The following is a 14037-nucleotide window of genomic DNA, read 5'->3' on the forward strand; positions in this document are numbered from 1 at the left end:
TGGCCTTCCTTCCAGCTGCCACACCTCAGTGACAGGAGTCACTGGTGAGGAGGTAATATGCTATTTTTGACAACCCTTAGGCTTGTTAGATCCTTCTTGCATATCTCTGTCTTCCTGAGAAACCACTTTGAAGATACCACCATGTATTAAGCAGCCATTGATATTTTCCTACTAATCTATCCATAACTCTGTAATGTTTGTATTGTTCCTATTCTATTTCGTAAATGGATGCATGTTTATTATTATGTATTTCCTACAACAACCATTGAGAATAGTTAATGATTATTCAATACATCACTCATGTATAGCTCTATTTATTTTCTTTAGAAGCCATTTTGAAGATACCAAAGTATAGTACAACAACTATTGATAATCTCCTATCCCTTTTGTCTGTAACTCACTATTATTTGTCTATTTGTTTTCCTGAGAAACTATCTTGTAGATAACAATATGTAAAACAATAACCATTGATAATTTCCTACCACTTTGTCTGTAATTTATTTGGTAAGCCCCCCCGCATTATTATGTTATCCTTCTTTTACTCTTTTTTTTTTTTTTTGGTTTTTTGGTTTTGGTTTTTCTCCGGTACCGGGAACCGAACTCATGACCTTGCGCCTTCTTTTACTCTTTAAAAAGGACAAACCGGACAACTTCTCCAGAGAGACGAAGCCTGCCTTCCTCCATTCATGCGCCACACGCTCGGCACCTCTTGCAGGGGAAGCAGGAATGCAGAGGTGGTAAGAGCATCATTTGGGGTCAGAGCAGCCTCACCCACTGCAGGGGCAGAAAGTGAGAGGCTCATACCCCACATGCAGAGCTGTCCTTCTGTCTGGCACGGAATTGGGTGCATGCAAGGCCCCTCCAGCATAGCGAAGGATTTGCAGTGCTCCTATGCTCCTAAGGATTTGGGAGGGCTCCTAATTCTAGGTTTCTAGGCTCCCAACTAAGCATTGTATAAACAACTTCACACCGCGGTAGAAATGCTTTTAAGACTTTTTGTTTGTTTCGTTGGTTGGTTGGTTGGGGTTTTTTTCATTGTTTTTTGTTTTGTTTTGTTTTTTTTTTTTGAGATAGGGTCTTTCTATGTAGTTCAGGCTGAGCTTGAACTCCCTATGTAGCCCAGGCTGGGCTCCAACTCATGGTGATCCTCCTGCCTCAGCCTCCCAAGTGCTGGGATTACAGGCATATGCCACCATACTTGGTGTTTTTAAGATTTAATGAAGCAACTTTGCTGCCTCTGTTTACATTTTCAAAAGAGGTAAGCTTTATGCGATAAGAAAATGATTCTGAAGGTGGAACTTTATGCATTAACAAATTGGCAAGAGAGACAGGGTTGGGACAGGAACATACTACTACTCATGGTAACAGTCACTGAGTATTTCATGTCTAGCACCATACCTTGAACACTTCATCCATTGTTTCACTTAAACTTCACAATAATTCCAGGGGTAAATTTGAAGAACTTGAACCTAACCTGTAGCTTCCTGTCCACAGAGCATGAGTTTACTTTCCCACTGCCTTTGGTAACATGCCTTTAGGAAATTCTTGCATGGAAAGAAGCTGCAAAACCTTGATTGTCACTGCTCGTAGCCTGGGCAGCTCCCCCAGCCTTCACCTTGCAAGTCTGTCAATCCCCTGACCAATATTACTGGGTATTTCTTTGCACTAAAGACTGCCTTAGACACTCCCAAACCTCCTGGATACTATCAGGGACTTGTCTGGGTTCCTAGTCCCCTAAGATGAGTGTACGGTGAAGGCTTAAATAAAAGGACAAGTAATATGGTTTTGGGGTCCAGGAAGGTCAGAACTCTCTTGGAGCTAAGGCAGAGACTTCTCTGAATTTTCTGTATTTGCTGGATTTCAAACAAATTCATAGGGTGAAGGGGAAAGCTGAGCTAAAGGCAGGAAACTGAGCAGGACCTGGAGAAGTCAGAACAAAGACTTTTCCAGCAGTAAATTTTGCCAATTAAGAGAACTGTTTGATCTCCTAGACTGGTAGTTTATAGCTCTGGAATAGGGAGTGTCAGCAGCTGCAGTTGTGTCTTGCCTCAGGGTCTGTAATGCGAGCTTTCCAAAACCCCTGGAAGGGGCTGGGGATTTAGCTCAGCGGCAAAAAGCGCCTGCCTGGCAAGCGCAAGGTCGTGAGTTCGGTTCCCGGTACCGGAGAAAAACCAAAAAAAAAAACAAAAAACAAAACCCCTGGAGAGGACTGTGCTCAGTAGCTCGACCCTCACAAAGCCCAATCCCCAACAAGATGCCCCGTGCTGCCCCTGTGCTAGATGCTCCTAACACAGTGCTGCCTGAACTTAGCAAGCTACCGACTCCACTTGGCTTTGTCGCCAGGGACTTGCTCATGCTGTGGGGACCCAGCAGTCAATGAACAGTACTATTCTTATCTCCTTGCACAGCTGAGGAAAATGAGTCCGCGAGGATTGGTTAAAGACATAAAGCTATTAAGTGGTGGGACTTGGGTTCAAATCCTGCCATACCGATTTCAGGAGGTGTGCGCCTAGTCATGTCCACGTTGTCTCCCTGCAACCTGTGAAGTCGAGCCATGCAGTCACTTGTTCCTCTGCACCGATGGCCCTCCCTGTGGTAATAATCTCAGAGAAATCTGGACTAAAAAGGCTCCCTGAGCTAGGCCACTTTTAAGTTTCCTGGAACCAGGATGGTAGAGCTTTCAGGCTATCCAAACCTGAAGCTGCTCCTGCTGGCTTAGACCAGTGCACAGAAAGTGCTGAGTGACCTGGGTCTCTAACTGCTCTGCTGTGAGTCCACCTGAGCCCTTTCCCCAGAGCTGCCCACCCGCTGTGTGCCTGCCATTGAGTCACCTGCTCCCCACCTCCCATGGAGGCCAAGCTGTTCTCCTTTCTCCCTCCCTGGCCTGGTACCTGCCATGTCTTGTCCTATCCAGGATACTCAGCATCCTGGAAGGTCTGCAGGCCACACCCTGGCAGTGAGAATCAAGGGCAGGCGGGCACATGCTGCTGGTGGGTGGGGATGGTCTCTCACCTCACCCAACAGCTCCTCCTAGATGGAAAATCAATGCAAGCCATGAAAGAGCTTGTGTCTCAGGCTGCCTGTCCTTACTGCCTGTGGTTTGTCTCTGCTGCCAAAGGTGGCCCTGGGCCAAGACCTTCCCAGACAGGCCCTTGGAAAGCAGAGCCCTCTGAGAGGAAGTGGTGAGCCAGGTAGGGTGGGAGGCTCCGCCCCATGGCCCATTAACTCCTCTGCTTCAATTCACATAGGCTCCCACAGACCAAACAGTTCAGGTCTGCTGTGAGTTGGTTTACAGGAGCTGATAGAGGGCTTAAAACCCCAGTCTCCATGTGCTTTCAGCAGACCAAATCCAAGGTCTTGCTCACAAGCTGTTGGAAATTCTGCAGGCAGAACCACTCCCCTCGCCCTGCTCCAGTCCCAGGCTAAGCTTCAGTCCACTCTTTCACCATCTTCTTTGCTGTTCCTGTTAACAGCAGCAGTCCTCCCTTATCTGCAGTTTCATTTCAAGTTTTAGTTACCAGAAGTCAACTTAGTCTCAAAACATTAAATGGAAATTTCCAGGAGCAAATAATTCGTAAGCTCCAAACTGGGTGTTGTTCAGAGTAACACAATGAAATTTCACATCCTCTGGCTCTCCCCACCGGGACATGAATCATCCCTTTGTCCAATGTATCCACACTATATGTGCTACCCGCCCATTAGTAGTCCCTGGCCATCTCAGCTATCAGATCCATCATCACTACTGCAGTATCACAGTGTTTGTGTTTACATAATCCTTATTTAAGTTAATAATGATCCCGAAGTCACATTTCAGATGTGCCAAAGAAAGTAATAAAATATTGCCTTTAAGCAAAATGTTAAGTCTTCAACTTCCTAAGAAAAAAAATGCAACCAGCATCACCTAAACCAGATGATCCCCTTCTAACCATGTAGAGGAGGGTCAGCAGAAGCCTAGCACTATGCCACAATGCCTGTGTAATTTGGCTTACTTAATTAATCTCACCATGCAGGCACCAGGTCATCTAACAGTATCACAAAAAGAAGACTGCGTCAGTATATTTTGAGAGGAAAAAAACAACCGCATTACATAACTTATTTACCCTTGCTCTATGATGTTGTTGTTAATTTCTTTTTGTGCCTAGTTTACAAGTTAAACATTATCATAAGTGTGTGTGGACAGAATACTGGGGGTTCAGCACTATCCTCATTTTGGACATCAAGTGGGGGTCTTAGAACATGCATTTTAGGCATCACAAAGGAAGTGTGGACTACTGTACTGCTGAATAACCAGAAGAGGGATACCAGAATACGTCTCCCCAGAAATGTATCATTGAGCTGAAGACCATTAAGCAGCAGCGGATACAGGAAACCTCCCTGCTCTCCTTTCATTTGCCTAAAAGCCAGACACGGTTTATAAGGACTTCCACCAAGTAGAACAAAGATTAACCACAGAAGACAACTTTATGCCCTTCATTGCCTGGAGATGGAACTGAGGTGGTCAGAGACCACCATGAGACCCAAGGACACTTAACCTGCATGCCCGGGCCCTTAACTGTTACTCATTAAAATCATGACTTGTGCTTCCATTGGAGGCTGTTGGGGACGTGAAAGTAGCTTTTGCTAAAAACAGCGACTCTTTACTTGGACCTACACATGTAACTAAAAGAAACACAAAGCTTGTCGTTTATTTTGTAGGTGTCTCTTTCATTATCTTAAAACTTTGGTTCAGACCCTGCTCAGCCCTACATCTGGGAGAGTTAGTCATGTGGGGAGGGCCCATCTAAGAACTGGCATTACAAGGCTGACTAGCTCCAAATTTACACAGTCTTTCTCATCCCTCTTAAAGACTGACGGCATCTGGAAAAGAGATTTACAGGGATATTTAACTGCCAATGGGCACCTAAAAGTTCCCCAGTATTTCTCTAACCCTGCAGACACCTGGGATTCCAGTGGAGCCTCCAACACTGTGACTGTCCTAAGCAAAAGCAGTCATCTCAGGTAGACCAGTTGCCCACCCAAGTGGTAAGGCCTTCTCAGGGGAGAAGTCCTTAAAACCAGAACTGAGATAATGGCCAGCCAGACCCTAGCCCACTGCAGCTACCACTTAAAAGCTGGCCTTGGCCCTTTGTTAATGCGCCGGTCTGATCCACTCCACCTGAACTACACCTCCTTCCCCACTTTCTCACTTACTAAATCCGCCTGTGCCTCTCACTGACAAGTCCTGAAATCCTTTCTGTGAGAGGACATCAAGGACCTGTTGGACTGGGACCTCCTTACAGGGACCTCCTTGGGCCCCACCTGGTGGTGATACCGGCAGAATCTACATTAACAAGCCTTGCTGACAGTCTTCAGTGGCCTTCCCGTACGTACGCTCCCAGAGACTCGCAGGCCCTTTACCGTGTCTTGTCACAGCTCTAAGACTTTATTGTGCTTTGTTGAGCATCTATGTCAGCTGGAGCTCAACTCCACCTCTCTGAGAAGAACTCACGGTCTGGGTATCTCCCACGGATGTATGAAATACGTCAACACGTTTCCATTTTCTTGTTAATGTCTTTTGTTACAGGAGTCTTTCCCTTAGAGCTCAGAAAATGATGCACCAAAGCACAGCCCCTGCATGCTGAGTATCTTGAAGCACAGAAGCAGCCTTGAGGTCTCTTCGTCCTGCTTCCGACTCCTACTTTCTTGACGCACAGGAGGCGGCTTTCTCCCAAGTTCCCTCATCTGACTAAGGGACGTTCCTTCGGAAGGAATGCTATCGTCCCACCCTGCCCCCTGCCATCTCCTCAAACAGGCAAGAGGAACTCGTAGGAAAGAGGGCTACAGTAGGCGCCACACCAAAGCCGGCACAAACACTTCAGGCTACTGTCTGCTCTTTGGACTCATTCCTGTCCCTAAAGATCACTTACTGTTCCTCTAAACACATCCCACTTCTCTCTCTTGTGGAGAAGGTCACTGTGTTATTGGTTTTTTTTTTTTTTTTTGGTTTTTCTCCGGTACCGGGAACCGAACTCACGACCTTGCACTTGCCAGGCAGGCGCTTTTGCCGCTGAGCTAAATCCCCAGCCCCGTCATTGTGTTATTGAATACGCTTTTCCTGCAGTGTCCCCGTGCTGGCAGTAGAACCACCGACCTCTTCTGTCAATCTGTTGTCAGCTTGGTTCTGCAGACTCAATTACTGAATCTTCACAAAGCAGAATGAAAGTTCCCTTCCCCCCTTGGTAAGTATGAAACTACGGCCATTGAAGGAAAAAAGTATTTTTCTTGCCAAGTGTGACAGCTCACAATTGTAATGCCAGCACTCGAGGAAGCTGAGGCAAGTTCAAGCCAAGCCTGGGCAATGTAAGGAGATCGTGTCTCCAAGTTTTAAAAGGAAATTATTTTTTAAAGGGCTTGGGGTGTAACTCAGTGTAACGGCCTTGGGTTCAGTCTCCAATATCAAACCGCCCCCACCTTTTTTTCTGGTTTTTTTTTCTTTTATAGAACTTATCCCAAAACAATAAGATTTTTTTCCTGGCTGGATTCTGCGGGTCCAGAGGCTTCTGCCAAGGGGTCCGAGGCGGCAGGGTGGGCGTGGCCTCTTTCCACGAGGTCCTTCCGGGAGTCTGGGTTTCTTCCCATAATGCAAAGAGCAGAATCCACCAGGCTCCTTGCGGCCTAGGCTTGGAAATCTCACAAGGTCAATTCTGCCCCTTTCTCCTGCTCTGACTGAGGGGAGGGGAACAATTTTCTCTGCTCTGATGGTATGGGCTCCTGTAGCGAAGATCACCCTCTGAAATGTACTCCATCCTGTAGTGAGCCCTTGCGGAGCTGTCCGTGGCCCCGTCGCTGAGGCTTCCTCCCGGGCTGTGACACAAGGCCACCGGGCACGAGTGGGCAGTGCTTGCTGAGATCGAGGACTCCCCATCGGGACGGGTGGGAGCTGAGCACCCACTTTTCCCAAGGCCCCTTCTCGCTTTTGATCCTGCTCTTGCTGTCTTACTCAGCGCTCTACAAAACCAGCAGCTAAATTTTTACATGACAGCTTTTTATTCAAATTCGTGCTTTCAGATATACATGTCCTCATTTAATCTTTGCAACAATGCAGTTGGAACCCAGTTTATACATAAAGAAACTGCAGCACAAGGAGTTAGTGAATGTGTGAAGATCACACGTCTGGTAGACGACCCCAAGGAGAGAGAGACCCAGGTCTGGCTGATTCCAAAAGTACCTAGAAGGGTTGCTTCGCTATAACACAAAGCCCTCAAAGACAGAACTCACTCATCTGTAAATAAGCTTGCAAGTCAGTCTACTTCCATGCAAATCTAGATCTGCCCCACAAACTTAGTGTCATTTATAAAATACTGCTGCATGGAGAGAATAAAGTAAATACTGCACAGTTCCACAGACGAGTGTTCATTCTGCCATTAAGAGCAGCGTCTTGCTTTTTCGGTCATTTTGGTAAGCGGCTCTAAGCAGAAGGAGGAAGGAGGCTGCTGGAGATGTGGTCACTTTCAGCAGCCCAGTCCCCACTGTCAGCCACAGACTGTGAACAGCCGTTATGATCTCAATTCCCAGGACTTACCGGAGAAGAGACTGAGGCGGGATCACCATGGGACGTGGGACTCACCCGGACGGGAAAAGCAAAGCCCAGGGAGGGAAAGAGCGGCTTGGGGAGGAGTAGCAAGGGCGACAAGGCCGGCTCTCCGTGTCTTTTATTGCACACGGAATCCGCAAAGCTGCTGACAGTGTGGCTGCAGGTCCAGCCGCGGCTGCTGTCTGGTGCTTGCAGTGGCGTTCTGCGGAGGGCTCGAGCTTGGGGGCAGTCGGGAAGGTCAGCGGTACAGGGCAGGGAGCTAAGTTAGCGTGCACGTCCTGGATGCATGGCTGATGTCTGCCTGGCGTGGTTTTCTCTGTCTAACGTTCCACAGGTTCTGCCAGCTTCTGGACCCGCGCTGAACACTGTGCTTTCAGAGCAGCCGGCTTGACTTTGAAAACATCAGGATCGTAGAATACAATATGCATCGGACCCCTGGAAGAGAGGAAAAGGGTCAGCCTGGGGTAAGGGGACACGAGAAAGGAACTCGTGTGTCCCGTGCACTGCCAGGTGTCAAACCCCAGGCTGTTACCCACTGGTGTTCATGACGTGCACACAACACATCGAGGCACAGAGAGGTCATGAGATCACCGAAGCTCAAACCCAGACGGCATATCTGTCAGATTCCAAAGCCTTTGCTCTTTCCACAGAAAGTAAGTTCTGGAAGTTTCTGACAGTCCTCTAGGGGACTAGAAAAAAAAAATCTGTTTTTTCTTTTCTATCTTCCTTCCTTCCCTTCCTTCCCCTTCTATCTCTTTTCCTCCTTCCATCTCTTTCCCTCTTTCTTTCTCTTTCCCCCTTTTTCTTTCTTTCTTTCTCTCTTTCTTTCTTTTCCTAGTGCTAGGAATTGAATTTAGGGCCTGAAACATGCTAGATAAGTGTTCTACCACTGAGTCACACCCCTACCCTCACCCTGCAAAACTCTAACTTTGAAGTTTATTACCTCCAGCACCTGACCACTAAACAATAGCCTTGCCACTAGGATAAAACCTTGATAAAGTGCTCCAGTGCATTCTTCCTTTCCCTTTTTCAGGGAACATAGAATGAGCTTCATTTCACTTGATGAAGAACTTTATATGTTTTTAAAGGATTAAAAAAACATAATATTTTCAAAACATTATATAAGAACTAACATATATGTTCCCCCCTGAGCTGAAGTCTTTCACTTTTTCTGCTTCTCCTAGGTTCTCTAAAAGGCTCTTTAAAATGGGTTGATGGTGCACACCTGTTATCCCAGCACTCAGGAGGCTGAGGCAGGAGGATCACTGTGAGATCAAGGTCAGCCTGGGCTACATAGTGAGGTTAAGGCCAGCCTGAACTATATAGTGAGACCCTGTCTCAAAAAAATAAATAAATACACAAAAATAAATAAATAAATAAAAGGGGGTCAGTCAAGAGTTGCCCCTGAAGGTCAAAATGGAGGACCAAGGCAATGAAGAGGTCCTCCAAACGGTGAACAGGAATGAGAGGCGGTGTCTTCTTTGTTAATTGTATTTTCTAATTTAATTGAAATAGTGCGTTCATGTACACGGAGCAAAAACGTTGAAAAAAAACAAAGCCTATTTAATGGAAAAATCAATCTTCCTCGCACCCAGTTCCCTACGGCCCCAAAGGCAGACACTGCTCCTAGCTTGTTACAGGCAGGGGAAGCCAGTGTACGGCACGTAAGTGCCTTTCACACACGGGTCACACCCTATTACATGCTCTGTTCCGCAGTTCCTTTAACTCAGCAATACTGTGTTAGATAATAACTCCACATCCATACCTACAGAGCTCTCTCCTAGTGTCGATACTTAGTCCACTAGCCCCGCTGCGGTAGCCTTATATTTATGATAAGGCCATCACCTTGCAACAATAAATTTAACAAGTGGATGAGCTGTTACTGCAATTTTTGAACTTTTACTCTTCGTTGGCCTTATTAGATCAGCTTCCACCCTCTCCCCAGAGCCCCAGGCCTTCCTACCCCGCCTTAGCTCAAAAGGACACACCTTGAGCTTGGATTGGCTAGCTCCTGAATCCGGGGAGAAGCCTTCGAATGGGTAGCGGCGTGAGACACCGGCCACTGGGCTTCCCGGGCAGGTAGGTAGTCCTGATGAAGAGGCTTGGACTTCGCTAGAGCAGTTACTCGGGGGCTTGGTGTGGCGCTCAAGGCAGCAGGGGTTACCTAGAGTGGAAATAATTCGACTGTCACCAGCTACGGTCCATTTCAGTTGTTATCTCTCCTGGGTTACCTCGACGGGCTCCGAACTGGCCTCCTTGCTTCCGTTCTTGTCTGTACCATCCAGCCAGTAATTCGGGAATGCACGTTTAGAGACCATGTTCACGACAAGCTATGGTCTGAGTGATTTGCCACGTACCCACCAAAACAACCCTGTGAGGTCAACTGTGCGTGTGGTGCGTGTGTGTGTCACCGAGGACTGACCCCAGGCCCTTGCACTGAGCTACATCCACGGCCCTTTTCTTTTGTCTTTTGAGACGGGGTCCCGCTGTACTGTTAAATTCCCAAGGCTGAGCTCGAACTTGTGATCCTCATGCCTCAGCCTCCTGAAGTGCTGGGGTGATAGGCATGCTCCACTAGGCCCAGCTGAGGTAATTTCTAAAGCACAGTCAGGGAATGGCCTTCCCACATTTTACACCCCTCTGGGGCTGCCCGTTCTGCTAACAGTAATAGGAGACAGGCTGTTTCCTGTCCGTGTAAGAGTCCCTGTGGGACCCGGCTGTGTCCCGCTCCTCGGACCCTTTTGCCTTCCCTCCCCACCTGGATCACTGCGGCCCCCCGAGACCCCTCTGTCCAGCTCCTTCTCCCTCAGTTCTGCTTGAAAACTGTGGCTTCGGGGCCTTTGCCCACTGGAAGTGTTTCACCGGGGATTTAGCTCAGCGGCACAAGCGCCTGCCTGCCAAGCACAAGGTCCTGAGTTTGATTCCCAGCAAAAATAAATAAATAAATAAAAATAAAGATATTTTTATAGCGTTTCTCCAGAGTCCAGTCCTCCAAGAGGCCTCTGGAGCCCCGAAAGCAGAGACGCCTTCTGCGTGACCCTCTCCCTCAGCTGGCTCTCCCCTATCCAGACCTGGATTCACACATCTATTGCTTCACTGCCTGCTTCTCCCCCACTAGAACATAAACTGCCCGAGGGGAAGCACTCTTTTGCCAACAGCTGGAGTAGGCTCTGGCGTATAATTGGTCCCGAACAAATATGTGTCAACTGACTGACCTGTGTTTAGTCCTGCATCTGCCAGACTGTCTCTCTGTTGTTTGGCTTCACTAGCAAAATTTAAAAGGTGACATAGAACCATTACTCTCTGCTAAGTGCTGGAAGGACTTGGGATGGACAGTTAATACCACTCAGTAGCCCTGAAAGTGCTCCCCTGGCTCTGCCCAAAATAGTGTTTCCTGCAGCAGGCGTCTTCTTTTCCAGGGACTTTTTATTTTATTTATTTATTTATTTATTTATTTGGGGTTTTTGGTTTTTCTCCGGTACCAGGAACCAAACTCACAACCTTGCGCTTGCCAGGCAAGCGCTTTTGCCGCTGAGCTAAATCCCCAGCCCCTCCAGGGACTTTTTAAAACCTGAAACGCTCCTAGCAATAAAGGAAAGATGTGTGTAATTCCCATTTGATCTACCAAAGAGGCTGGGAACAAACTTGTTCCCCTGCAGACTCAAAACACCCTCCCAGGGTTTCTGGTTCCCAGCACGGCTGCCTTTGTTAATAGACCCGCAGTACCCCTTCAGTTTCCCAGATGGGAAAGCTGCTCCCGTCTCCTTTGGGAATGTGACCTGCAGGTATTTACTGAAAACCCAGCTGAGTCAGGGCACAATTCTCAGAGACTTCTGGGAGGAGGAGGCAGGGAAGCTTGGACAGCCGGCCCGGTCCGGCCCGGTGGCCAGCGCCAGGCTGCCTTTGTCACCCGACAGATACCCAGTGGGAACCGCTGTCACCACAGTTCTTTGGCTCGTCTTGCTGCCCCACCCGACTTGAAGATCCTAGTTGAAGACCTTGGCTCCCACCCTTCCCTTGGCTGGAACTTTCTCCTCCCAGATCATCACTCACTTGTTGCTCAGGGTCAGCTGGGACGCTCCTTCCTCAGCAGTGCCCACTGACTGAACTCATTTCCTACTTGGTCTCGCTGCCCCATAGTACCCTGTCCTGACACCCACCTTTGCCTGTCTCCCCTCACTACACGGGGCCTGCTCCTCCCTGGGACAGTGCCTGGCACGTGGGACCCTTTGAGTGCTTGCTGACTGTGGCTCAGGAGGGGCTGTCTGACCCCGGAGAGCTGGTGGGGTGGGGTGGGGATTTGAACCCAGATCCTGCTGACCCCAAAGCCTTGCTTTTTGACCTCAATTCTGCTCCCTTTCTCCCCTCCCCTCCTCCCCTCTGCTCTCCTCTCCCTCGTCCTTCTTCTTCCCTCTCCTCCGCTCTCTCCTCCATCTGTCTGTCTCTGTGTCACCTGCTAGGTCCCCCTTTCTGCAAGATCGCTCTTTCAAGTTCCCCTTTCCAGCGATTGTGGGCTGGGCCCTGTACAGGGAAAGCAAGAACCCAGGAGCAACCAGAAGGAGCAGGGGCGAAGGACAGCAGGGCCGCGGCTTACAGGACGGATGGGCATTTCGCTTCTCTCTCTCTCGTAGCACAGACCCTCTAGCTTGAGCCGTGGCTGGGCGAGGTCTATAATTCTTGGAGTTGCAACAGCACTCAGGGTAGTAATGGAAATTCTAGTTTCAACCTAGGGGAGGAAAGTAAAACAGCACGTGTAAGAGTCAAATAACAAGCGCTGTCTAGTTCAGGAGGACAAAGTATTGTCCGGCCTCTGGACAGGCCTCTCAGCCACCAGGAGGAAGTGTGGGAAGCCTGCGGGAGCCCCCGATCTCAGCTGGAGGATCGATTTCCATCTTTCTCAAAATAAAACCGTGTAGGCTCCACGTCAGATTTTCAAGACTGTACCCTGTTAAACTACAGATGTGGAGGAAACAGCAAAATAAACTCGGGAAGAAACGGGAAGGTTGATCTGTGGACCGAGGAGCTCAGCCAAGAGGGGGCCCAGCCCCGTCGCCGGTGAGCACTTCAGGGGTCTGACTTATTCTTCATTATTTTTTGCGCTGTGGAAACTGGGACTCACATCATCACAAATCACCACGCTGAAAGGGATGTAAGTGGCGCTCTTCCAATGGGGATAGAGAAGAAAAAGAACCAAGGCCAACAAAAAGAAAGCAGACCCAGCCAGCGTGGTGGTACACACAATATAATCCCAGCACTCTGGAGGCTGAGGCAGGAGGACTGTGGTGAGTTTGAGGCCAGCCTGGGCTACATAATGAATTCAAGGCCAGCCTGAACTACACAGTAAGATTCTGTCTAAAAAACAAAGACGAAGACAAAGACAAAGAAAAGAAAGCAGACCCATTCAGATGGTATGATAAAAAAAGTGATTTTTTTTTTTTAGACAGGGTCTCTCTGTGTAGCCCAGGCTGGCCTGACACTCACAGCAATCCTTCTGTCTCAACCTGCCAAGTCCTGAGACTACAGGCGTGCACCTCCATCTTCAGCTGAATGTTTCAAAAATTCACTGCAGCAGAAGACATGTTGTTATTAACCCTCCTCCACAATCTCCCTCTCATGCTGAATACCCTGATCTCAGCCTTCTTGTGACTTTCTGGAGCAGTTCTAGAAGTCTTCGTCCCTGTCTTTCATTACACTGTTATGGTTGCCTCACAGTACAACTGCAATTTGAGATGTACAACTGAGAAACTGAGTTAGAATTATGACATTAGCTGGGTGTGGTGGCGCACGCCTGTAATCGCAGCACTCAGGAGGCTGAGGCAGGAGGATCCTTGTGAGTTTGAGGCCAGCCTGGGCTACAAAGTGAGCTCAAGCCTGAAAGCCCAGCCTAAACTGCATAGCAAGACCTTGTCTCAAAAAGACCAAAAAAAAAAAAAAGAATTATGACATTACGTTGAAATCGTAAGTTTATGTCCAGACTCACAAAATTAAAAAATTTCTATTTCACTACCTGTATGAGTTTAGTATATTAAATTCTAAGATAATGATTTATATTTCAGAAGGTTTCTTTTTGCTAATGTAGATGGCTGAAGTACTTAAAAATAAATCAAATATATTTATCAGAAGTATTAAATTCTTTGAAAGCATTTTATCAGTTAGGCTTGGAAACGTTATTCAGGACTCTTCAAATGACATGTTAAAAACTGCTAGAATTATAAATATAAGAATAAAGTTTGCAGGCTAAACCTAAAAGCCTAAGAAACAATTTTAATTTGAGATATAAATCACAGGCCTGTTAATTAGCAACCATGTTCAGGGATACCAAAAGACTCCCGTCACTGGGTGTGGCAGCGATTTTTAAGTGCCTATAAATTCTTCCATGCTTCTCATAGAGAGGTAGGCTTGCGTCCCCACCCCCTTGAGTCTGGCCAAACATAACCACATCATCAACAAACTATTGCGGTGAC

The 14037-nt window shown here is 47.8% G+C and overlaps 1 protein-coding gene across 2 annotated transcripts in view; it reads right to left on the bottom strand.

Annotated features, from left to right (window-relative positions):
* Positions 1–7007: 7007 nt before the first annotated feature.
* The window catches only part of Thegl (theg spermatid protein-like), a 41437-nt gene continuing 34407 nt past the window's right edge, over positions 7008–14037 (bottom strand). For both annotated transcript variants that reach the window (XM_013518496.1, XM_013518495.1), the window contains exons 7-9: positions 12168–12299; positions 9562–9737; positions 7008–8008 (exon numbers count right to left, since the gene is read on the bottom strand). In XM_013518496.1, coding sequence (XP_013373950.1) covers positions 7894–8008; positions 9562–9737; positions 12168–12299 — 423 coding nt within the window. In that variant the 3' untranslated portion in view covers positions 7008–7893. The remainder of the gene's footprint in view (positions 8009–9561; positions 9738–12167; positions 12300–14037) is intronic.

This window comes from Chinchilla lanigera, unplaced genomic scaffold (genome assembly GCF_000276665.1).
Source record: "Chinchilla lanigera isolate Chin_1 unplaced genomic scaffold, ChiLan1.0 scaffold00046, whole genome shotgun sequence".
Classification (NCBI taxonomy): domain Eukaryota; kingdom Metazoa; phylum Chordata; class Mammalia; order Rodentia; family Chinchillidae; genus Chinchilla; species Chinchilla lanigera.